The 27,225-nt window shown below is 41.3% G+C and overlaps 1 protein-coding gene across 1 annotated transcript; it reads right to left on the bottom strand.

Annotated features, from left to right (window-relative positions):
- Positions 1–457: 457 nt before the first annotated feature.
- Positions 458–10,199, bottom strand: chp2 (calcineurin-like EF-hand protein 2). The gene is made up of 7 exons (XM_038693425.1): positions 10,044–10,199; positions 6,341–6,413; positions 5,664–5,744; positions 4,375–4,499; positions 4,228–4,289; positions 1,681–1,803; positions 458–1,167 (listed from the first exon to the last, which is right to left on the bottom strand). Exons 1-7 carry the CDS (start codon positions 10,108–10,110, stop codon positions 1,114–1,116), a joined length of 585 nt encoding a protein of 194 aa, XP_038549353.1. The 5' UTR covers positions 10,111–10,199; the 3' UTR covers positions 458–1,113.
- Positions 10,200–27,225: the final 17,026 nt, after the last annotated feature.

Here is a 27,225-nt window from a genome sequence, read left to right on the forward strand (position 1 = left end):
GTTTCTGAGGGCGTGTCGGAGTCGCCGCTTGGCGAGCGTTATATGAGGCGCGTTTAGCTTTCATCCCTGTGACGTCACAGGGATGAAAAGCAAGCGGCCGGACTACAAACGAGCTGTTTTCAGTTCAGAGCAGAGTTTTCTGTGGGAGATGGGAACTCCCTTTGGGCTTTTTCACTCTGCAAACCTGTTACATGCACAAAAAAGGTATAAACTCAAGAAAGGAGAGGGGAAAAGGCAAAAAGCAGAATACCACCTCTTTATAAACATCAATTGGAGATAAATGTGGTTATGACACCTTGGCCTCTCTCCTCCCTGATCATTTTATTTGCTTGACAGATGCTTAAGTGATCGGCCAGACTCCAACTACTGAGTCTGTAATCCTCTACTAATAATATATCAACTGCAAATAGTTTACGTTACCTCCCGCTGTTCAGACCTGGCAGCCAACTGCATGATCCCTCACCAGCTCCCACCAGACTGACAGTTGTGTTTGTATTTAAAATGCATATGGGAGTATTGATTACTATCAGAGAAATGTTTGAGCACTGTTTTGGAAAGAAAAAGATAATTTGTTTTAATTGATGTCAAGTGCCAGTGTGTACAGACTTGTATCTGTTCTTTTGTTCATCACACTAAAATATAATTCTTAAGGTATTCACTTAGCCATAGTTAGCTTCATGGTTTTGTTAGATAGAGCTTGCTACTACTCTTACTCTACTCTGAGTTGCTTTTCTAGTTGTTGTATGTCCAGTGGTTTAGTTTCTCCTTAACTCTTAGAAAACTGAATCCTAGGTCTCTGTGCTGGTAGGGCCCTGCACCACCTGTGTGCCCCACCTCATTGATTACTTTCTCTTATCTGAACATCTTATCATCCATATTCATTTACAGCCCTGTGCTTCAGCGCTGCAGATGTTTTTTGGTGTCAACTCGTAGCAGGATCACATTAGACTCCTTCGATGTATCTATACCAATTAAAAGATATCTTAATCTTTGACCGAATCCACCAGGCCACCACATCATTTCACACGCTGTGTCTCAATCTTTATCTCCTCTAACAAGTTTAGTAAAGAGAACAAGCATCCGATTGCCTTCTTTTCAACATCAGCAGTGTCTTTATCTTAAGAAGCGAATACTCATCTTGTGATCGATGTCCACTTTCTCCAGTGACTGAAAACACAATAAGAACAATTTTTAATTTTAAGTTATGTTACATTCTTTTCCTACATGTACATATTCAGAGTCATCCTCCAGGATGTTAGTGTGTTTTTAATGTGATATATATATATTTTTTCACATTTCACAATATTTAATACTTTAAGAGTGGAAGGAGTTTGTATGTGTCGATGTAAACATTGATCGTGTTCCCCAAACACATATTCACATGCAAAAGAATGCTTGTCCTAAATAATGAGCAAATTGCTTATTTATATTTTACAAAAATTCAAAAAGTATTTATCTGAATTAAATTTGTGTGTGAGTTCTTATTACAGTACAACGGTTTATTTTATTGTTAAATATTCAGGTTATCATCTTCACAATGGTACTTTACTTTCCTAAAATAAATGAGCATACATTTGCATCTGTTATGAGGTATACATCCTAAAATTCAACCTAATTTCTGTAAACAATCACTGCTTTTTGTTCGGATTATTATCCCCAATTGTGGGTTGACTCTCTCACCTTCCTGAACTCGTCGAAGGAAATGGCGTCATCTTTGTCCAGGTCAGCCTCCTGGATAGCTCGCTCAGCGATGCTCTGCAGCTGCTCTTCCGTCACCTGGATCCCCAGCATCGCCCGCAGCACCTGTCAATACGCTAGTCAGTAATCAAGTCGGACATGACTTGGCTATTAGGTAGTTCAAATCTCTCTGACAGGCATGTTTCTGCTGAAGTTGGATCTTAAAACTTCCTTGTGGTGTACCTCGTGTCGATTCTGCGCCCCATTCTTTTCTGTATTTATTTGCTACCTCTTTGCCACATAATTAGCAGACATTATACGTTAATTTCTATGCAGATGATACACAATCATTCCTATTGATTTTTGTAGTTTGGGTGCCCTGAGAGATTGTTAACTGTTGGATGTTCTGTAATTTGACTGAAAATACAAAAACACATAAAATGCAGAAAGTAATCTGTGGGACAGGGGTAGTTTGAAAATTTTCTATGGAAGTTTGTTTTCAGTTCAATTTATATACTGCCAATCCATCCATTTCGGCGTCTGGTACCAATGCACATGGCACCCTTTTGCGTCATAGTTCAATCCACTGGGGGAAGCCCTCTATTTTTTTGTCTAACGCTAAAAGTGCTGCTATAAATAACAGAAAGGTAATGTAGTTATTTTACTTTTCCTAAACCTAACGATGTGCCATTTCACAACGTTAACCAGTACTTTTATTTTGAAAGGGTAACAGGGCGCTACATTTTCGTTCTTGCGACCTTGACAGCGGAGCCCTACACTTACAAAAACAACGCAAAAGGGTACCCAGGGTGTTAAAAAGCTACTCCAAGGGGTCTCAACAATGTGTCCTTTCTCGACGCCCTGAAATGAGAATGGGTTGTTTTGGCAGCACGTTGGACCAGTGGATAGAGCCCATTCTCATCTCAGGGTGTCATATACCGACGATTTGAGAAAGAGTGACAAAGTGTAGTTATTTGAAACTAAAGGTACCCTTTAGGCGTCTGTGTGAGACGCACCAGGTGTGTCTCTAAGAGACAATACCTTTACCTTTAAACCTCAAGCAGAACCTCAGCTGGTTGGGTTGAGAGGGAGAGGGGGGGGTATCAAATAAATGTGCCTGAAACCAGTCAGTCTGAAACTGACTTCAAAATGTGAGCAGTACCACATTAAGCAAATTTCAAGGACCGCCTTTTTTCACCTACGTAATATTGCGAAAATCAGGAACATCCTGTCTAAAAATGATGCAGAAAAACTAGTCCATGCATTTGTTACTTCTAGACTGGATTACTGCAATTCCTTATTATCAGGCTGCTCGAAAAAGTCCATTAAGACTCTTCAGCTGATCCAGAATGCTGCAGCACGTGTTCTGACAGGAACCAGGAAAAGAGATCACATTTCTCCTGTTTTAGCTTCTTTGCATTGGCTTCCAGTAAAATCCAGAATAGAATTTAAAATCATTCTTCTTACCTACAAAGCTCTTAATGGTCAGGCACCATCTTATCTTAAAGAGCTCATAGTACCTTACTACCCCACCAGAGCACTGCGCTCCCAGAATGCAGGGTTACTTGTGGTTCCTAGAGTCTCCAAAAGTAGACTAGGAGCCAGAGCGTTCAGCTATCAAGCTCCTCTCCTGTGGAACCAGGTTCCAGTTTGGGTTCAGGAGGCAGACACCATCTCCACATTTAAGAGTAGGCTTAAGACTTTCCTCTTTGATAAAGCTTATAGTTAGGGCTGGCTCAGGTGAGTCCTGAACCATCCCTTAGTTATGCTGCTATAGGCCTAGACTGCCGGGGGATTTCCCATGATGCACTGAGCTCCTCTCTCCTCTACTTTCTCTCCCTCTGTATGCAACCTCATCCCATTATTGCATGTTACTAACACAACTTCTCCCCTTTCTGGTAGTCTTGTGCTTTCTCGGCCCTCTCCTCTCTCCTCCTGTCACTTCCTGCAGGTGTTTCTGGCTCTGGAGCTGTGGAGTCTGGATCTGTGGTTGCGGGTCACCTGCTGCCCCCGTGTTCCTGCTCGACACCCTCTGCTGCAACGACTATTGTTACTAGTCCTGTTGTTATTATAATCATTAACATTACGATGGTTATCATTAACACTACTATAAATATCTGTACCATTTTTCATTTAGTTTATAGCAACATCACCTTCACTGTCTGTACCTCTGTGTGGATATTGTGTAGGCTGCCTCCCTCCCCTTTCTCTCTCCTTACATCCCTCTCTCTCTCTCCCCCTTCTCTCTCTCTCTCTCTCTCCCCTCTCTCTCTCTCGCCCACCCTGAGTCATGGTTCTGCTCGAGGTTTCTGCCTCTTAAAGGAAGTTTTTCCTTGCCTCTGTCTCCTAGTGCTGCTCTTGGTGGGAACTGTTGGGCTTCTGTAAATATCATCACAGAGTTCGGTCTAGACCTGCTCTTTATGAAAAGCGCTGTGAGATAACTGTTGTTGTGATTTGGCGCTATATAAATAAAATTGAATTGAATTACCACCTTAAGATGTTTCTGATGTGTTGTGCAGAAACACGTTGATGAGTTTAACAGTTACAGACCTGAAGAAGCTCGGCTCTGGAAATCTTTCCATCTCTGTCCTGATCATACAACTGAAAAGCAACTGAAAACACAGACAGACAGTCTCTAAATCATTAGTGGTTCACAAACTGCACAAGTTGAAGCAGAACAAACCAAACTGGACTGACATTTGAGTTTTCTGGTCTTGCTGTTGACCGGCTCCTGCTGTGCTTCATCTCTGGTTCGGTTTGTTTCTGTGGGACGGAAATGAGCCAGAATCCGAACGAAGGAGGCAAAGTCCACCGTTTCCTGTCTGGAGAGAGGGGAAAGGGAAACGTTTCCTGTTTCCTGTTGAAAGTGACTAACAACCACAGGACAGAGCACAAACTGCTCTAAAATACAGCTGCTGTAAGGTCCGAGCCCACATTACTACAGCTGTGATTAATGTTTCTCTGTGTTCACAAAAGAACCAACTTTCTCCACCTTCTGCTGCCACGTCGTTGTCATTCAATTATACTCTGGTCTATTAATTTCTAGTTCAGACAGCTTTGTGACTAAATAATAAATTAAAGAAATAACTGCAACCAAAGGCTGCCTGAGAGCAGAAACGTTCAGAAATCTAAAACACTATGGTGTGCCTTGGACCACAGTCAATGTTTATGTGAAGAACTGGGGGGTGAACAGACTAAAGCTTGAAAATCAGCATTACTGTCATTTAATAAACCTATTTAGTCTAGGGCTGAAACGATTCATCAATTAAATCGATAAAATCGATTAATAAAATGCTTCAACACAAATTCTTTGCACGATGCTTCGTTTAATCCATGTAACTGTACAGCACAGTGTTTCGCCCGGACATTTATTACTGTCGCACATCGCGCTTACGCTGTGAACGCGACGTGATTATGATGGCGCTGTTTCAAAGTGGAGGAAGAGAGAAAACAGCGAGGGACAAAGAAGAAAGTGTCCAAAGTCTGGGATTATTTCAAACTAAAGAAAACAACAACTCTGTGACGTTACCGTCCGTCCACCGTAAAACTTATGTCGCCTCGGCAACAGCACGACGGCGCCTGATCAGAAAGCAGCCGGTGTTCTGCCAGCGGACCACAGACAAGCTAACAGTAACTTTAGCATTTAACTGAAATCATGATGGATGTTTAGTTGAAGCCAGAGTAAGCTGCACTCCTCAGCTGAAAATGTGCACACGTGGGTTTGTTGTTCTCCTGGTTGGCCCGTGAGTTGTGACCTCACAGTCAGGAGGTAACTGGGTGTCGGGAGCTGCAGCTCTCTGTAACTCAGACAGTCCCTGCTACCTGCGTGAGCTAATCCATCCTTTCATCCAGATTATGTATCTGTATAACGGTTATCTTTATAATAACAAACAGCTGTTTGAAATAATCTATCGAAGCTTCAATACTAAAATCAGCTGCAGCCCTAATCTAGTCTATAGAAGGGAAACATTAGCAGGCCGCTGTACCCTGGAGAGAAAAAGGCACCGATGATTCGGTCTCCGATGGGGTTCAGGGCCAACTCCGGCAGTGCTCCGAAATCCTGAGGACTGAGAAAGACAGCTTTAGTACGCCGATATCACTTAGCCACAACTGAAATTAAACACCACAATAATATTCAACAGCATCACAAAGTATCCTGGAGATGATGTCAACACCTTTTAACAAACACTGATCATTAAAACCTCCATGAAGACTGCAGGGGTGGTCGGAGCTGCTAGCACGGGGTAATGCAACGTTACTGGTGAATTAGTACAAATGTCCTGGTTTTAGCCTTCATGCACAAATATGTTTTGAACTTTAAAAAGCTTTAACGAGGTGTTTCATTATGTTCAAGATGCAGAATCATTTCTTATTTACAGAGTACGGTCTAGACCTGCTCTTTTATGAAAAGCGCTGTGAGATAACTGTTGTTGTGATTTGGCGCTATATAAATAAAATTGAATTGAATTATTTTTTGTGGTTAGAAAGCATAAAAAAATGTGGAGAAAAGTTATGACATAACCTCCGCCTGCTGCCACATCAGAAACACACATCATGGTCGCACTTCTCCCACTGTGCTGACTGATTTGTCTTTCTGGACAATTAGTCCAGAGTGTAATAATTACAGTTTATAACACAAAAACTGATCTGTTGGTCCACCCACCTGAGCTGTCCTCTCTTGTCTTTGTCCAGAAACTCAAACCTCTCATGCAGACGGAGGATGTGCGCAGCAGAGACTGAAACACAGAGCATTAATTCATTACAGACCAATCAAAAACCCATCACGCCAGAAACCACTTCAAGCACTTTTAGTCGATGTACTTCTGACGGTCGCGTTTGTCCCCAAAGAGCCCGTTTTGTGGCTGCCTTTTCACATCTAACTGTGAATTAAGGATTTATTTCAACCAAACCAGAGCTGGTGATTGTTGGAACAGTAGAAAGACTCAGAAAGAGAAAGAGTAGAAAGAGATTTAGTTTCTTTCTGTCTAGTTGAACAAAGTGTGTTTTACATTGACATATAGATCAAACGTTTAAACTAGGGCTGTCTAAAGATAATTTTATTCTTAAATCGCAATTAATCGCTGAATTTCAATAGTTAATCGTGATAATTAATGTTTTATCACATGATTAAAACTCTATTATCATTACTATTATATATCTTAACTGTTTAAGTCGGTATTAACAATGATAACAATTCTTGCCACTGTATCTTGATTGGAAATCAAATTAATGCAAAGAAAGTTAGTTTTTGAACTTTGACTTTAAGATTTGATTACTTCAAATCAAAAAATGTGCAACGAGACTGAGGAAAAACAATCAATGTAAATGAAATATAGTCTTCCTTAAGCTCAGTTTCAAAAATTCTACAGCAAATGTGCACAAAATGTACACACATTATTATAAAGTCCATAAGAAACAAAATGACACAGCACTTGCTTCAAGTAGGAGTTTCAGTTTGACTGCTTTCTCCGTTTCATTCAGGCTGTGTATGCGTGCAACAATTGTCCCCCGCGACGACAATGTGCATGACTTGCACTCTCCAAAATAGTGCTTTGCCTCAGTCCGCTAGCATCAACCTGATTAGCTGTACTAGCTGTATGCTTAGCTCGTTGATGGGAACGTTAGCTTAAGCTCGAAGCGCTTTGGTGCGCACTGTTTTTGACTTGTCAACGGAGTCGTCTGGGACTGTGGTGTTGTTCATCTCCATGGCTGCAGCAGGAGGTAGGAATTGTCTGTGGCAGCAGGACAACAAGTAAGGGTGCATCGAAGGGTCAAAATAGTAGCAGCCAAAGATCTTTTCAGCAAAGATTCTTTGGAAACAGCACCAGTGACAGTGTAATATACACAAGCGATTAACACAATTAATGATTGCTCCTTCATCTCACCGTGACTAATGCTGACAGGCCTAGTTCAAACATTAATATTTGTATTAACAATCTGAGCATCTTAGAAGCAGCTAAAGCGGCGACCCCGCGGGGTTTAAGAGGTTTTACACATCCAAAGAACTTCTATAAAAACCAGACCAGGCGTCTAATGGAGACCTGCGCTTATAGTCAAAATGCGTTCCGACACCAGGCCCAGAAACGGGGCAGGAGGCTGTTTCATGAATCCACGGTGCTTCAGTAAGTATTCAGGGCAGCAGGACGGTGTACGTTTTACAGTATTTCTCTACTGAGTCAGAATAAGCTACAGTGTGTGTGTCAGTGGTAAAGAAGGAACATGTGACCCTCTGATGGGTTTAAAGGTCCAGTGTGTAATATTTCTGAGGATCTATTGAGAGAAATGCAATATAATTTCAGTGGTGTATAAAGACCTTACATAATGAACCGCCATGTTGTTATTACCTTAGAATGAGACATTTCTATCTACAGACACCGCGGGTCCTCTGACATGGACGTCACCACGTGGCACCGCCATGTTTCTACAGCAGCCCAAACGGACAAAAGTGTTTCATCACTACGTATGAAAAAGAAGAAGTAGTAACGTTAGCAGTAATGGTGGATTATTAGAAGTTAGAAAAGACGTATTGCACATTTTGCAGACGTGTAATGTGTAATCTGGTTCTAACTTTTAGTTTGCTGTCCATGTAGAGTGAACTAGATGTCTGCATGTTGTTTATCTGCTCTGATAATGTGAATCCAACACGTCTTTGTTGTAGCGTCCGTGTTGATTCCACGTTCTGACTTAAGAGCACACGAACACACACTGAAGTCGGAAGAACGAGATGGGACGAGGAGCACCTGAATGCACCGTGAGCCACCAGTCGGCAGAGACCACCGCTGGTTTGGCTCTGCACATGAGATTTGCTGACATTTATAGTGCCATCATCATAAAAAATGTTATTCTTATCCTAACAGGACAAAGTACTTACAATAAACCGAAGAATATTTAGCTTTAATGAGACAGTAAACGCATTCTTTCTGCACCACTGAAGACAAACGGCTGCAGCCACTGTGCGGTTATCTGTTTAACGTATCTGGATAACAACCTCCACAGTGTCTGCGTAAGTGTGGACAGTTCAGGGTGTTCACACACAAACTGAGATAAACGGCTGATGGAACAACACTGATGAGTTTTGCAACGCTCACTCTGCTGCTATCAGAGAGCTCAGACTGAGGCCGCTGCAGATATCACCCCCACACATGTTTGTTCCTCTGTCCCCGTGGCGACATTTCATTGATATGATGCATTTCCTAACCCCTTACCTGAACACTCACACCAAGTGAGGTGATTTTTGGTACTAATGTATTTGATTTAATATGAACTAATAGAAATTTTGGAATGTGTGCATATATTTTGAAGGCGTTTTAAAATATTTTTAATGGATGTTTTAATAGTTTTTTCCTTATTCCGTAACATTTTAAATAAATTTTGCAAATAAACACAGACACATACAGTGATAGGAATTGTACTAAAGTGCTAAATGAAGGTTACTTTAAAAACAAAATATTAGTGCTTCAGACATTTTGCAATTGTCTAAACCCCAAAAAGGTATATTATAGAAGTAGTAGAAGAAGCAGAAACATTCATGTAGACTCAGTATTTTTTTCCAGGACCAAAACCTTGTCAAAGATTTAATTATAGTAATTTTACAGAAGAGGAAATTATCATTTATTCACTTATTTCATTCATCTTGCTGCATGTTAGCACCCCCTCTTTAACATTTATGAGCTGTATGTAAAATAAACAAATAGTTAAACAAAATAGATATAAAAAGGACATTATTAGCAGCTTTAACTCCTAGGAAGCATCCATGTAGATAATAAATGATTGAACCTTAAAGCTTCTCTGTGCATTTTTAACACATTTATCTGATTTGGACAGATGGCTCAACGGTAAATAAATGCATCACATTTGTTTGTGTTTGTGTGTATGTGGGAATATGTGAAAGCACATTTTCTGTCTGTTCACATTATTATAGTGGATCATCTGCAGCAGGAAACCTCCTTTCTGACAGCTGTGGTTTCATGTTTCACAGCTGTCACTTTCCCTCAGTTCCCCAACAGCAACACTGTCAGAGTCCCATTTGTGGCAAACATTAAAACAACTCGAACTTTCATTATGTATTCAGATTAAAGTGAAATAGGAGTGGAATCAGTAACTTGACGAGGTAAAACAACAACATCTTCATACAGGCTCATGATTCAGGAGTGACTGAACTCAAGAGACTCTAGAGTTTTTATAACTTTAACAAAAACAATTACTGCTAAACTTGTTTTTCTTTAGCTAGTCTGACTGCCTGGGAGCTAACCTGTTCTCTTTACTCTCCTTCCCTCTTCTCCTGGTTTCCACAAACAGCTCCATATGTAAGATTATTCAGAAGGAAGAAAAACATGAAACTAAAGCCAAAAAAAGTGGGAACTCACAGCCAGTCTCCTGCATGAGCTCCTGGGCGTTTGGGATGTTGTTCACGCTGGAGCTGTTGGAGCCCATCCTGCTGCTAAAGCACAACCCTCACTTCTGTCTTTAGTCTCTGTCTTTGGCTGGTGGCTGCAGTTTGAGCAGACTAACCATATCTCTCTGTCTGCACTCTGCTCTGACGGAGGCCCACCACAGCCGTGATAGACACGTTGCTCAGCCAATCACTGCTCACCTTATTGACACTCATGAACCAGTAAGCGTCCTAGACCTTCTCAAAAACCAGATACGCTGAAACTGTTGCAGCAGACAAACTAGAAATTACACACAGCTGAAAATAAATACAGATGTAATCTGTAGGCAGAGAAACTGACGGTCTACTGATTTCTTAATAACATCACTGATTTATTTTGTGCAAAAGAGATCGTAATTAAGTCATACATTTATTCAACTACTCAGATAACTGCAATGTAAAAACAATTATACTTGAGTAAAAGTACAGAAGTATTATCAGCTACAAAAGAACAAAATGGGCCCTTTAAATTATGGAGCCACCAAGATCCAGTAAGATAAATGTTTGCCTCTGAGATGTAGCAGAGTAGAAGCATATAGCTTTAATTGTATATACCTAAAGTAAAGTACAGATGACTCTTCCCAGAAGGTGGGAAAAGATTTGTCTGTGTATTAAACTCTGTGCTGCTGCAGCCTCCATGTTAATGTGACATGACATGTTACGGCTCTGAACTCTTCTTCCCAAAAGCTCTTAAACTAAAAGTAACTTCTGGATTTGCAGAGTCAGATGAAACTCCCAACAGCCGGTTCTCTTTACACACCCTTGGCTCAGAGTCAGCTGCTGCTCCTTGTGTTTGGAAACAGCCGTTTTCCGAGAAGCTGCAGATTCAGTGGATCATTAACCACCAGTCACACCAACACACATTGTTTTCACATCGCAATCTACTGCTTCTTTACGGCTGGACCTGAATCTTTCAGCTGGTTGTAGAGCTGCAGGTGGAGAATAATGTGCATGTTCTGAAGGTGCAGACTGTAAGCTGTGCCTCGGTGAGCAGCAGGAAAACTAACTGCACACTGTCGGTCTGTTCATGGACACGAGATGGAGCCATTACCACATAAATACAGTGTCCCCTGTCCTCAGAATGTCACCCAGGTGTGAGGACTTGGACTTGAGTCTTGAACAGAACAAACAAACGTCGCTCACTTTGCAGCGTTAGCTTTCATTTAGGGATAAGGGAAAGTAGCTATTGTTAGTGAACTGTAAATGTGTTGCATCACTGGGGATGGAAATGTGAGTGACCCTTAATTTTAAACCCCTACTTAGCAGTTTTTAAATATTTAATACATTTTAATAATGCACCATGATTTAGTTGTAAGCAGATGTGTGTTTGTGTGTGTGTGTAACGTCAACAATCCTATAAATCCTCCTGTGAAGCATCTGTAACTTTAATGAATGTTAATGAATGACTGACAATTAAACCGTTTAATTACGAAGTCTAACATTATTACATTGTTAAAGGTATTCATTATATTATAAAGGATGATGCATTTGTTTAAAAATACTCAATCCATAGATGAAGGTCACAAAACATGGCTGAAAGCTCCGGAAGTAACTTGACGAGTTAAGAAGTGTTGAATACGACGGTATTTCCAAGGTCAAGAATGAAACTTCAAGTTTGTTTGCATGAGTTTTGAACGTGTGTATAAATGTTTTATAGGACGCTGCAGGGACTCGTTAGTGTGTGTAATCATTTATCATTTAAACATAAAAACATGTTGTACGGTGGATTATCATACATTAACTTTATACACCAGTTAAGGACGCTTGATGAAACTGTCCTTATATCAGCTCACAACTAAAGTGTTGTAAACGATGTATGCACTACTTTTAATGTTTTAGCAGCATTAAAGGCTTGAGAACATAAAGTTGCACTAATCAAAGGTCTGATTAAATGTGTAAATGTGTAATGTATCGCTCATAGTGAGGCATCCAGAGAATTATCAGCTGACTCTGCACTTTCCCTCTCAGCCTCTTTGAGCTCATTGTTTTGCTTTTCTGGCCGACAACTCAGATCTCCTCAAACCCAGCTTCAGCTGCTGCAGCAGCTTAAGCCCTGTTGGCTACTTGTCGTAGGTTTTTAGGATGTGACAGCCTTCGTACTGCTTTGAAATGTGTTTTATATTTTTTATTTTTCATTTTTCACACAGCCTGTCGCAGCCGTTAAAATCAATGGATTTCATTTTTCTTATGCGAGACTGAATATTATGAGCACATAGTTTTGTAGGCCTGTTGAAATGAAGTTTATTTTAGGTTAGTAGCTATCTGGTATTATAAAGCCCTCTCTCTCTTTGCAATGTGGGGGAGTTTTCAGTAGCCTAAATGTTGAGATTCAGTCTTTCAACCACTGTGTGAGCACCTTTTACGGCATGAATCGATTTTTCATTTTGTTGCTTTAAGAAGTTGATTTAGAACAATGTTTGGAACATTTTTGAATGTGTTGAATAAATAATGTGATTTTTGAAGAGACAAGAAGTTCTGAAAAACGACCATCAGGCCTATACAGTCTTTCAATGCAACACGTTCTCACTGTCGACTCGTCACATATTGACACTTGTCAATATGGTCAAGTTAGCGACGCTTAGCAACAACAAATATGCAACGTCCAGTTACATTTTCAAAATAAAACGCTAGCGTTTCGAAACATTGTCATTTTGAAATGGCACGTAATTAAAGTTGTGAAACGTTGCAGTTTGGTTAGATTTAGGCACAAAAACTACTCGGTTAAGGTTAGAAAAGATCATAGTTTGGGTTAAAATAATTATGTATGTCAGTTAACACGTACGTTCAATAATGTCATTTGCGTAATTTACGCAGTTTACGTAACTTGCATAACTTGAATGAAAATATTTAATGTTAACTTTTTGTTTCAGCCCTGCGATGGACTGCCGACCTGTCCAGGGTGAACCCCGCCTCTCGCCCATTGTCAGCTGGGATTGGCTCCAGCCCCTGCGACCCTGTACGCAGGATAAGTGGTTGACGATGGATGGATGGACTTTTTGTTTCACACGGGACACGAACCCCGGTCTCCTGGTTCAAAGTCCGGGTTCTGGCCCTCCAACCACCTCCTTACTGAGCCTTTTCTGTTAAATATCATATACCTGCCTTTACCGTCAAAAACCGACGCTACAGGGCTCCCCCCACTGCGCTGAACTATGAGGCTATAGGGCTCCCCAGTGCGTTACAAATATGTGACGAGTCGGGGAGGGAGAACGGGTAATTCAATGTGGAAACGTCGACACACAGCCGGGCTGAAAGAATAAGGCAAATATTTTCATACGCGCCATAAGAGCATATCAAATCAATGCATTGTTAAACGCTACCTCTGTTCATTTAGGCATTCACTCTGAGATTATCTAATATTATAATTTGTACAATATGACGCTCTGCTGCCAGTGGACTTGTTTGCGATTGGTCATCTGCTGCCAACTCCGCCTCTTATGTGAACATTGATTGATCAATGATTGATTTATCGAGTTGAGAACCAGCCTTGTGTGACCGCTTATCCCAATCCTGATTGTTAGGGTAAGTGAACCCAGATAACCAAAGATATCCTGGGTAAGTTGAACTTAAAAAAAAAAAAAAATCAATCAATCAATCAATGCAGCTTCAAGTATGTTGTTTTAGTGGGATTTTGGGGGATGTATCAGCAGCAGTGGTGCCTATTTTATAAGCAGTGATTTAGTGGTATTATAACAGCATTACTATCATTAGTCGTTCAGCTTCTCCCTCTGGCCTAAATTTAAACTGGGTCAAAGTCAAAGTCCAAACAGTTCAGAGCTCTCTCAGTGTTGAGTTGGCAGGCTGTCAGAGAGTTCACATTCCTCTCCGCTAACATTTACAGTTGACTTATCAGCTCAGTTTATCTGAATTATAAAGGGCTGATGCAGAATTTAGCTTGTTTCATTCTCTCAGTCTTTCGTTTCCATCGCTCCGACACTGTGCACTGAAGCTCTGGACGGAGAAACCATAGCATCAGTGTGCAGCTGTACAGCCATTTAGTGCTGTCACACTTAACCTGCTTGGTTTGGTTTTAAACAAATTCTGACGCGTTTGTTTAGTTTGATTCATTTGGTAAAAAAATAGTTTTTAGCCTGGTGGTTTGATTGACAGCTTCCACACCAGCCTAAATGAACCGAACTAACACAAACACACCAGAGTTCGCTTTCATGGAATCAAACAGGACAGGGAAGTGTAGAACAAAATGTGATCAGCTATCAGAACCCAATCCTACGATCAACAATAATCTCTTTTTTTGCATGTGCATTTTTTTGTCCCTGAGGGGCAATTTGATTTGCAGACAGCAGTCAAAACACATCATAAAACAAATAAATTAATACAATACATAAATAAATTTAACATACAACCGATGTTATCAACATACAGTAAAGTTACCATAGAGCACTGTGTGTCCATCAGTCCTGTATTTTAGTGTATGTACAACAGAAACCAGGCCTACAGTTTGTTGGAACAAATGATCTCAGATATCTGTTTGATTTGGCACTCTGGGGTAAAGTGCACTACCGCCTACCTGATAGCAGAAGTTGAAACTCTGGGGTGTTTAGGATCGGCCAGAATGGCATTTGCCATCTGAGTGGCTCTAACTTCTTAACCCAGATAGTTCAAGTTAGTCAAGTTTAATAATCTTTCCCAGCCTGTGCTTGTTAACCACTCTGAGGTTGCCAGACTAAATAAAGGATGAATAAAACATTTTCATAAGCAGTCTTTTTGTTCTGCATATGATAAATTTACAAATCATCGACCTGTTTCTCAAACTGGAGCACATTTCATCTCATACCTGCACCTGAAACACCGTCACCAAGAAGGACAGCTTGTTTTTAATACAACTGTTCTGCTCACTGTGGTCTGAACCCGGTTAATCTAAATTCTGATTTTGATTGACAGTCATTTATTTCACACTACAAAGTGACCTTAAGCTTTGAGCTCCCCCTGCTGATGAAACCAGAGCTGAACCTCTTTTCTTCTCTAGAGCCTTTTTGAATTCTCTGTAGTTCTCAACAGTTCACAGGAATGACATGAAAATGACAGTTTCAGAACTGCGTGTTGTATGAAGCGTGTGTCGTACTATCGTTTCTATCACTCCGCCATGGCTGTCCTGCTTTCTGTCTCCATTTCTGAGAATTCACACCCCTTCACCTTCTATCCGTTTATCAGTTGTGGTTTTCCCTGGCGTGAAAATGAAAGTGCAGGTATGTTCAGTATGTGGTGCCAGGTGACAGGCGACACGTGGGCGGGTACACAGATGACAAACTAAACAATGAGCCACGTGGCACAGGAGTCTCACTGAGCTGCACAAATAAAATTACACTTCTGCTTCAGTTTCATCTCTCCTCAGGTCCACACAGTTAGAATTACTGTTTAATGTACCTTTGAAGGTACGAAACACTTTATGCATTTCTCTGGTCTAAAGATTCTCCGGGATCATGTGAGTGAATCAAACAGGGTTGAAAAGCGGTGGGGACATCAGGGCTCAGATTAGGGGTGTGACCATGCACTTAGCTGATGAACGAAGAAAGAAGATTTAATACTATTTTAATGAAATATTCAATGCTGAAATAAACTCAGCAAAAAAGAAAGGTCCTTTCACTTTCAACTGCTTTTCTTTTCAGCAAAATCAACATGTATAAATATGTGCATTAAGTTTCACAGAAATGTGAAACATATTGAAAAATGTGTCGCTGAACATCTCCTGCACCAGAAGTTCTTATAATAATAATACATTTTATTTCTATAGCACTTTTCAGGACACTCAAAGACACTTTACAGGTAAAAGCAGAAGTTATGTATATTTAAAACCGATTAAAACATAAAATATAGAAACAGTAGATAAAAACATGTGGTGCGGAAATACATGAGAGGAAGTGGCTCTGTTTGATGTTAAAAGCTAGTCTAAAAAGGGGGGTTTAGATGAGTGAGTTGAAAGAGTCCATGTCGCTGCAGACTCCGATGTGTCTGGGTGGGAGTTCCTGAAGGGGGGGCTGCGACGGTGAAAGCTCTGCCGCCCCAGGTACGGAGCTTGGTCCTGATTTGTGGTGAGAGGAGGTTGGTGTCAGAGGAGCGGAGGTTGCAGGAGGGATTGTGGTGGTGGAGCAGGTCTGTGAGGTAGGGAGGGGCCTTGTTATGGGGGGCTTTATGTGTGAGGAGGAGGACTTAGGGCTTTGGCAGGTGAACCATAGAGGATGCTACTGCAGTAGTCGATTCTGGATGTAATGAAGGCGTGGATCAGGGTTTCAGCAGCACAGAAGGTGAGTGATGGGCGGAGACGGGCGATGTTTTTGAAGTGAAAGAAGGCAGTCCTGGTGACGTGGTTGATGTGGTGTTCAAAAGTGAGGTTGCTGTCAAAGATGACTCCATGTGTGGGGATGGAGACAGGGTGGAGTTGTTGATGGAGAGGCTGAAGTTGTTGGTGTTTTGTGTGAGTGATTTGGGGCCGATGATGATCTTGTCAGATTTATTGTAATTGAGTTGTAAGAAGTTGGTTTGCATCCAGGTTTGTATGTCGGTGAGGCAGCTGATCAGAGTTGCAGAGGTAACTGTGGTGATGGATTTGGTGGAGATGTAGATCTGGACGTCATCGGCGTAGCGGTGGAAGTGGAGACCATATCTACGTATGATATTACCAAGTGGCAGGATGTAAATGATGAACAGGAGAGGACCAGGCACCGAACCTTGGGGGACGCCTTGTGGCAGAGGAGCAGTGGAGGAGTAGCAGTTATTGAATTTGATGAACTGTTGTCTGTTGGTGAGGTAGGAGCAGAGCCAGGAGAGTGCAGTGCCAGCGATACTGGATTGGAGATGGCTCGGAAATTGGACATGATGTCGGGTTTGAGACCAGGTTTCTTGAGGATGGGGGTGACAGCTGCAACTTTTAGTGTTGTGGGGACTGATCCAGACGTGAGGGAGGAATTAATGCTTTTGATGATGAGTGGGGTGATGGATGGAAGGCAGGTCTTGATTAGGGATGATGAATGGGGTCTAAGCTGCAGGTGAAGTTATTCATTTTTCTGGTGAATTTTGACAGCTCTAAAGGGGGACTGCTGAGAGACGTCATCCCAGTCTTCCACACAGGCACATTCAATTAAATTTTATTTATATAGCACCAAATCACAACAACAGTTATCTCTCAGCGCTTTTCATAAAAGAGCAGGTCTAGACCGTACTCTATACATGCAAGGACATTTCTTGGGGGAATGGCCCTCAAGGGTACCACATGAGAGAGGAGGATGTCTTCCCTGTAAGTCACAGCGCCCCAGATCATGATGGACCCTCCACCACCAAATCAATCCCGCTCCAGATTACAGACCTCGATATAACGCTCATTCAGAATTCCTCATTGGACAAAAAGCACTAGTCCAACCATCGCCCCTGGTGAGACACAACCGCATCAGTGAGGAGCACTTTTTGCCGGTCCTGTCTGGTCCAGCCAAGGTGGGTTTGTGCCCATAGGTTGCCAGAGATGTCTGTTATGGACCTGGCTTACAACAGGCCTACAAGCCTTCAGTCCAGCCCCTCTCAGCCTGTTGCAGACAGTCTGTACGCTGTTCCACAGGAGCAGGTTCATTGATTTATTTTGGTTCATTGAACGAGCATAAAAAAACATTGTTTACACACTTTACAATACAGATCTGTAAAGTTATTTGGATGATTACAGAATTATCTTTGAAATAAAGTGTCCTGAAATAGGGGCGTTTCTTTTTTTACGGAGTTTCTATTAGTGGGGATTTCGGGGGTCCTCCCCCAGAAGATTGAGCTTTCTTTTTTTTTGGGCAAAAGTATAATGTAGCTTGTTTTTTTAGCTTATGTTACTTTCTTGGACAACGTACATGTTTCTTATATATTTACATTGCATGTTTTGTTTGTTATTCTTAAGGATTTTCATTTTTAACAAAATTCTTTCAAAAAATGGGCCCCACCATGTCTGCAGCGTCCACAATGTAAGTGACACCTATGCCTTTAAAGATGTGCATGGGACATTTGGCTCAGCCAGTCATCACTGTAGGTCTATGGACATGACACCCTGACTGTCCACCTGGCTAAGGACAAACTCCTTCCTGCGTTGGCACTGAATGTAAATTGTGAGGTGCATATTCATCCAATAAGGAACTGATTCCTGTAAATATTGGGCTCAGAGCATTTTTGTGTCTCTGACACAGAAAGTTAATGTCCCCATTCTTTATCCCAACCTAAAAACATCTGACTGGTTTAAGGGTCTGAAACGCAGAAACAAATCAGAGAGAACCAGGCTAGCTGCAGCATTAGAAAGACACTGTCACAATCTGGTTGATTGTGTGACAGGTGATCAGTGTTGATGGATTTATGAATCGCAGGCAGACACAGACACAGCTCTGCTATTCAGCCTCGCTGGGCTTTTGTCCCGACTGTCACAAACAATCAACAGAAAGCGTGTCAGTGTGTGTGTGTGTGTGTGTGTGTGTGTGTGTGTGTGTGTGTGTGTGTGTGTGTGTGTGTGTGTGTGTGTGTGTGTGTGTGTGTGTGTCGGCTTCTTTTACTATATTTATAAAGAGCTGTTTGAGGGCTAAGACTTGGTTTGGTTAGGTGTAGGCACCTAAATATAAAGGGGGGGTTAGGGTTGGGTTAACGGCATTATGCCCATAATGTGTCCCCTCACACAAAGATATGTGTGTGTGTGTGTGTGTGTTGGCTAAGAGCCCACAGGAAATGGCTGAAGTTTTCCTGGCTGAGTGAACTTTGACCCGCTCCCAACTCCCCTGACTGCCTCCTGGCTCTGGTACAGACAGAAGAGAACAGTACGGAGATCCGATATATATTCCAGTGGTTGTTCTTGGTTTATTACGGATGTTTCTAATAAAAAAAAAAAAAACAATACAAAATTTTGCAGAAGTTATGTTTATAGAGACCACTACCGGAAATACCGTAGAATTATTAGTTTTATTTTATCATTATGTCAATGACCTAGGATCTGCAATATCTTAAATCCCAAACAGCTGCAAACAACAAACTTCTGGTTTTGTTTGGTAATCCTACGGTACAAACATGTTATACCCATTGCCTGTTTGCTTACATACTAGCATGCATAGCGTGTCAGTAGTCTGCATAATAAATGTTTGGACTGTGGTCGGAGCCTTTCGCAGTTGACTTGATGAACGGACGCATTTGTCATCGGCGGCTCATATTTGGCACAGTCATATTTTCATACATTGTAATCTCAGTTCTGGGTTTTAATGTACAGTATGTTGGCTTTGAAATATACCAATCCACAGTTTCAGGTGGCTCTGATGTCTTCATAAAGTTTTCAACAGAGAAAACATGTGAAATCTAATATGTAATTATGATATACAATCTTACACACTGGAAATATACTATGCAGTGAGGATTACATGTATATCTATTGACTTCATCTATATAGTAAGTGTGGTTGAAAATCTGAAAAGGCCAGAACAGCTGTCCTTTGAGTTGAGATTATTTACCTTTGTGTTGAAGTATAATAACCAGAACACAACTCAGTAAGGACTCTGTTGTCCTGGTTACAAATTGAGGAGTTGGCAAGTTCCAATTAACAACAATAAAGTTTGGAGAGATCTGCATTAAGAAAGCTCAGTTTGAGTCCAATCGTCAGATATTCGGGTTTAATCTATGATCAGACTGGTTGTACTGGTCAGCTCCCAGTGTGACTGTGCAGAAGAGACTTCTGTCTGCATAAAAGGCTAAAAACAATTGTCTCGTTAAAACCAATTTTTTTGTGAAAGTATGTGAAGAATGTGGTTATATAACTGTGCCATTGTTTCCAGAGACAAATGAGAGGTGACGCGCTGCAGTCCAGCTTCTAACAGGAGAGAGGCGAAGAGGAGGAGGAACGTCCCACTGAGTCCAGGCAGACTGGTAATGAGAGAGGAAATTCCTGCTCCACACAGGAGAGAGAAAGAGAGTAGTGACTGAGTGAATGACATGTTACAGTGATACCTATTCATCCACTTTAATTAATTAACCTCAAGTCATGTCTAGATTCACAACTCACCAAAGTCTCACAAAGGTTTTCCCTCCCAAAACATCTCAACATAGTGGCCACATTGTACATGTATATATTAATGGTCCCACATCTGCATGTTCCCTTAGACGCCTCAGGCCAAAAGAATCTGTAAATCTACTGGCCAGATAGTCGTGGATTTAACCGATCACACCCCTGATCTCCAGAAGATGAACTCCATGACCCTTCCTCTAGCGCCAACGACACAACCAACATTTGACCTCCACTCACAAATAAATCACCAGTATGTTGTTTGTTCTGTCCATCATTTTGAAATAGTGGGTTTTACAAGATCACATTTGATGTTAGTAAATGTGAAATATTAGTGTAAACAAGAAGATTCAAGAGTCTGCAGTCATGCTAGCAGCTCTGTGAGGCTGTGCTTGGAGCTAAATGCTAAATGTCACCATGCTAATATGCTCACAATTATGATGCTAAGATGCTGACGTTTAACAGGGATAGTTTACCGTCTTAGTTTAAGCACCATGACGGGTGCGGTGATCCAACCCGTTCTCATCTCAGGCATATATACACACTCACTTTGACAAACAGTGGCTATTTTACACAAGTCGATTCGGCGTGTGTTTGATACGCTGCAGTTTGCTATTGCATTGCAACACAAAGGAGCCTCACAGCCGATGTGCTGGCAGGTAGGGTTAGCCGGTCGTCATGCATATACTGTATTTACTGACTTAGGTTTAGGCACAAACTTCTGTGATGGTTAAGGTTAGGGTAAGTTGCCAAGGGGACTGTCAACATCTTAAACACAAACTTCACTAGTTAGCTAGCTAGTTAGCAACCGGAAGTGCAATCCCAAGGCGTCCTGGATGCGTCTCATACACACGCACCTGGGGGTGTCACCTAAACATGCAAAATTTACGCTAGTCAGGCGTAGGAGAGGAAAGAGTGCCAGAAGAGCCATGCTGGCCCAGCTTGGACTTAATTCTGCTCCTAAAGAGCTGGTCTGGACAAAATGGGTCGACCAGACAACAGCTGTAATGGTATTAAACTCGTATCGGTACTCGGTATCGACAAGTACCCAAATGTAAGTACTTGTACTTGGGGGTGGTGATGGCGCAATGGATAAGACACATGCCTTTGGAGAGACCCGGGTTCAATTCCCCACTGTGACTGAAACTTTCATACCATCATCTGGTTGCTGCTGTTTACATTCACCCCAGATGCAAATTCAATTCGTCTCACACCACATTTATACCTGGTATTAAAATGCGGTCTGATACAGATTTGATGGGCCACAGACTGCATTTTACTGGCGGAGATAAAATAAATAAATAATGAGAGAGAGAATTGCTTATTGCATGATTGAACATTTCTCTTTCTCTCTCTCTCTCTCTGTCAGCAGTCCACCACTCGCCCCAGATGTCTGCGATATCACAACAAAGTTTAAGTTTCAACAGCCTGTTCAAAGACTGTTGCTCAAGGAGAGACGCAGTTCTGCCCTTTCTGGTAGGTTTAATATTAAAAAGTGTTCTTATTTTACCCTGCTGGCTGCCGGAACACAGCCGCAAGCAGATTATCATATAAGTTCAAGTTACCAAAGTGAAATCGTGCAAATAGATTTAAATAAATAGCTCTAATAATTCCAGCCTTTGATGCGTGTTGCTTAGCAACCGTCATGCGCTACGTAGCCTACCGGCAGCCTGCTGGGACTACAGTTTGTATTCATAAAGAAATGTCTGTTGGTGAAATAAAGTCAAATTGTAGTGCTTCTGTTAACCTACTTTGTTTTTGCTGTACTTGGTAACGGTTTCATAAAAGCAACAGCTCACTTCAGGCCGTGATATACGCTTATTATATCAAAGTTAAGCCTTGTTCACACTACACGATTTTAAGCCCGATTTGTTGCTCGGCGAGCGTCAGGCTGTGATCGGGGGTAAACCAGCGGTCGATCGGCGGTCGCCAGTTGTTATGTGTGAACTACACAACGCCACATCAAAACGGCTTCCCGACACGTTTCTGACACATCGCAGACGTTTGCCAGATATCTAGCCCGCCACATATCTGGAGAGTCGGCCAACTCGACATCCACATCCAGCCAATGAGAGCAGGCGGCTACTTTTCTCTGCACTTTAGTCCCCTCCAGCTCTCTGTAGCTCAGACGATCCCTGCTACCTGCGTGTGCTGATCCATCCTTTCACCCAGATTCTTTGTCTTTAGAATTACTGTCCTTAGAATAATAAACAACAGCCGTTTCATGCGTAGGTTCGCCTCATTTCCCGTTCCACATTTCCCGTGTGTTTTCTTGACAAAATGTGGTTTGGAGACCGGCGTTGGGTGACACAGCCGCTGTCAGCTCGTAGTGTGAACGCCACAACCATTTCAAGACTCCCATCACAAGACGGCAAGCTGTGTAGCGTGAACGGCACGGCCGTCGGCCGACTCTAAAAGTCGTGTGGTCTGCACGAGCCTTTAAGGAGGTTGACGGCTGAACAACGCCCCTTAACTGTGATATAATAAGCGTATACCACGGCCTGTCGTCAGATATTAAGAGATATTAAGTTAAGTATATATGAATAATAATAACTGTATTTTATTTTATTTATATGTTACCCAATTTTAATGTAAGCCTACACTTAATTAGATGTTGTGTGTGTAGCATGAAGAACTACAAATGTTGGTTTGTTATGCAGCCCTGTGCTGTATAATGACTAATAAACAACCTTGTAGCTTGTAGTGGGCTTGCATGCTAACATTTGCTTATTTAGGATTAAACACAAAGGACAGCTGAGGCTGAAGGGAATGTTGTTAGTTTTGCAGGCATTTTGTCATAAAGCAAAGTATTGGATAAATAAAAATTTTGACATAATTACGGCACTGAAGAGTCACAGGATCACCAAAGTTATTGAAATGCATCCTCTAGGAAGTTTGAATATCGTCAGATTATTGTAAAAACTGCAGAGTCCCATTTAAATGGTGAGTCCCTTTAACTGTCCTGGTGTGGCTACACGTTCTGACAAATAAACACAGGTCTCAGTTAGACGCATAAAACCTCTTAAAGCCCAGCGGGTTGCCTGCTTGAGCTAAGCTACTTAGATCGCACATACAAACATAAATATTGGGCTGGATGATACAGGCAAAAATGTTATCGTGATAATCATCGATATCGAAAGATGAGAAACTTTTTATCATCATAAGGATCAAACTGTTATTTCTCTGGAGTCTGATTTTTGCTCCTGAGTGAAAGTTGAAGAAACCTGAAGGTTAATTGTGGTTTAAACTTGTCTTTTCAACACTTGATGCCAAACAGTGGATCACTTAACAAATCTGAAGTTTATGACTATTATGATAAAAATCTTGTCAACAAATATGCATGAGTAAATTAAGTAAAAGCTTTTATTGGTCCTTTTTCCTCAACAAAATAAACCTCTTATAAAAAATTAAGTCTTAATTCGTGTAAAATTCAAGTGAATAAAAACATTTATTGAATATTTATTGAACATTTGTTATATTGTTATTGAAAAAATATTGCGATAATTATTGTTACCGTTTTATTGTCCAGCCCTACATAAATATCTATAAATATACATAAACCTTTTTCAATAAGAATCTGTTACACATCATTAGATCGATTAGATTCTCCACAGTTCAGTCGCCCCATTTTATGGAAACCATGCGCACCAAAGTATAATTCATTCAGATTTACCACCATGGTAAAGGAGACAGACGATATGTGGTTCCTCTGGCAATTTAACACAGTCATAAAGTACGAATATGCGTCTGAATATTCCACTACCAAAAAGAATGAAAACGTTTTATTCAGAAAAATTAATTCAAGTAACTATGTTAACCTTCAGCTTTTATCCTTTCTAAGGTAGGCTACCGGTGTTTTCATACAGGCCTACAAGTAATATTCATACTGGTTTAAATATACAATTTGATATCATTTCCCATCGTTGCTGAGCTTTGAGAGAGATTTGTGCCAAAGGAAATAAAGGCCTGTTCCTTAAAGAGGCCGGCAGCGTGAGTTCAGTGACTGAAGCAAATAAAAGCCTGGGCTATTCATTGTTAGTTTTGCGGTATCTGTAACAAATTAGGTTGTAATCTATCTCTCACACCAAAGGCAGGCATCTTATCCATTGCGCCATCACCACTCCCATTTCAGTCTAGATTCAGCTTCACAGACAAAAATGAAATGACTTCAACAAGTAAAATGTTTTCCACTACTTAAAGCTATTAATAGATACTAACAGCTTCCAGCAGCAGCTTTTATATACAGGGTGAAAATGAAGAGGCCAGAAGCAACACAGACCAAGTGTCTGGGACAACTTTTCTACAAACATACATTTCTGCAATCAGACCAATTTGAAACATATTCTAATCAGCGGTATGGCTGCAGCTTGATAAATATTGGCAGTTTCTCAGTGATGTTGAACAGTAGAGGTTCGTCATGTGTCTAAAAGAAGTATGACGTTGGCTGACCTAAGCCGACAGAGCCCGGGCTGAAGGCATTTCCACTGCGTCCGAGAGATTACTGACCGAGTTCTTCTAAACCTCCAGCTGCACAGGAAACCGTTGTATTGAGCTGAGCGGTTTGTGTATACGCCGCTTGACAACAATGAAGTTGGTGACTCAGAGAGAGCTATGCCCGTCCACTTTCAGTATTATTTAAATCGACAGGTATTCCCCGTGTCACCGGTACACACACAAACAAACACACACCTGTTGATTATGTAACAGTTGAGTACAGAGTGTTTCTGATAAAACCATTCATTGGGTTGCATTTCACTGCTAAAGTAATAAGATATATTTGGTCTTTAACTTTTAAGCACGTAGGTTTAGTTTCAGTATTACAAAATTGGCAAAGAAAGCGATGACTTCCTGCACACCACTGGAGTGTTTTGGTCAATGAACTTAAAAGGACATAAATATACACTCAAATATGAAACAACATCTTAATAGCCGAGCCACAGGGAGGGACTTGACCCTCCGGTAGTTTCTATGGAACTTGGTACACATGTAGTGGTGGTTTAGCCATCTCTAGAGCAGCACGACTTTAAGCACGGCTCTGTCCGCCAGCTTGGTTCAGACATTCATTCAGTTATCCATCCACAGCGACTTGTTAGAGGTCGCATACCTCTGGAGCAACTAGGGGTTAAGTGTTTTGCTCAGGGACACACTGGTGGACGTGTCACAGTGGGGAACTGAACCCGGGTCTCTCACACCAAAGGCACGTGTCTTATCCACTGCTCCACCACCCATTTCATGTTCCCCTTCAGGTTGACCAGCTCCATTATCAGCACAAACTTTTGGTTTGTCCAATACTTTATGCAAAGCAAATACCAATACCTGCAAAACTAATGACATTCCCACCAGCCTCAGCTGTACTTTGTGTTGAGAGCTAATTAGCAAACGTTAGCATGCTTACTTACTTACACTATACCTGCACAACATTGTGTCTGTAAGCCTGCTAGCATGCTGACGTTAGCATTACAGACGCTTGATGTTTTGTTGTCAGGTCCGAAACATTGCACCTTAAGTAAACTTTCATTGGGTAGTAAGCTCTTAATGTATGATTATAAATCTGTATCAATTCTAATATTCACTCTTCTTTTAGATCTGGTTTAGGGTCCTCCGGCAGCTGAGAAAAAGATCTGGCTCTTCAGCGGCTTAATGTTCCACGTTCTTCACTAGCTAGTCTCTAGTAGACCAGTTAGCCTACACGTGGCCCATCATTTGTTTGTGATAAGCTTGATATTGACTCGATATGTTGTTATCAGGGATACAGAGTTACGCCTTGTGCAAAACTTTAGATTTTGATTGCAGAGTTTTGTTTAATTTATATTTTCATGCATTTTGCAGAGTGCTTGTAGCATTATGCCGTACTTGTTTGATGGAAACACAGACACTGACCCCGCTGCAAAAAAAACAACACTAGGAAGCTAAAAAGCTCCCATTAAAGCTGCAGAGCTGGTGATAATTCTCCCTACCAGAGACACCTTTCATAATACCGCCCATGATTCAGTATTCTTAACAATAGCATTACTACATAACTATTATGTCAGCTACTGTAGCTCAAAGCTAGTGTACTCACAATACAAAATACACAGGAGAAAGCCTTTTCCCCTGACAACAGTAACAATGTTATTATGGTGGCCTCGTTCCACAAACCAGCGTCAATATAATATGACTTCCTGCTTCTTGTAGAGTTTCCTTACATGGCCCTTTCTTGGTGGATGCATGCAGTGGCCCTGTTGCATTGTGGGACATTTCTCCTCACTGTCATTTAGCACAGATATCATGCAACTAAAGCATATCATCTCTTCAAACTTATTTCTGATCTGGCTTTTCTTTCCCCACTGAAAACCCCGAGGCCTCCGCCGCCACCCTTTCCTCTTCCTCCTGCTTGTTCTCGGGAGTTTCCAGTTACGTTGATCCCTGAACAGGTTTCCAATTTTCTTTTTCGGCCCTTAAGCTGAAGCCTCTGATTTACTGTAAGTACTTAAAGTTAAAAATACTTGATAACGCTGACTTGCTGCTGATGCACCGCCCTCTGAGGACAGTCTGATTTTATCTGATGGAGGGGCTGAGAAAAGTAAATAAGTGAAATTTGTTTCAGTTTCATTTGTTTGGCACGAACATCAGCATCATCCTTTTCAGAAAAAAGAACTCCTTTGCATCTGACGTAGTATTGCTGGTCTGCGTTCATACAGTCAGTCCTCTATCCACTAATGAGCCTGAAGCTTCTTCATCTGAATTATAAACTCAACCAGTTTCAGAGCATTTGAAAGACATTGTTGTGATCAGATAGTCTGCTTGTGTTGACAAAGTTAATTTAACATCGGTGAACTTTGACAACCCAACCAAACCGGTTGAGGCGGTCGGCCGCCCACTCTTCAGTCTACGCTCTGCTCGAGGTTACTACCTGCTAAAAGGGAGTTTTTCCTTGCCACTGTCGCTAAGTGCTTGGAGATGGTGGAAAATGTTGGGTCTCTGTAAATAATATCACAAAGAGTACGTCTAGACCTGTGAAAAGTCCAATGAGATAACTTATGTTAAGAATCGGTGCTAAATAAAAACTGACCTGACATAAAACTTCTACCGAGCGGATATCTAAAATGATCTATACGGATAA

The sequence above is a fragment of the Micropterus salmoides genome, unplaced genomic scaffold (genome assembly GCF_014851395.1).
Source record: "Micropterus salmoides isolate LMB-PRFRI ecotype aquatic unplaced genomic scaffold, ASM1485139v1 Ms_hic_scaffold_3, whole genome shotgun sequence".
NCBI classification, from domain to species: Eukaryota; Metazoa; Chordata; class Actinopteri; order Centrarchiformes; family Centrarchidae; genus Micropterus; species Micropterus salmoides.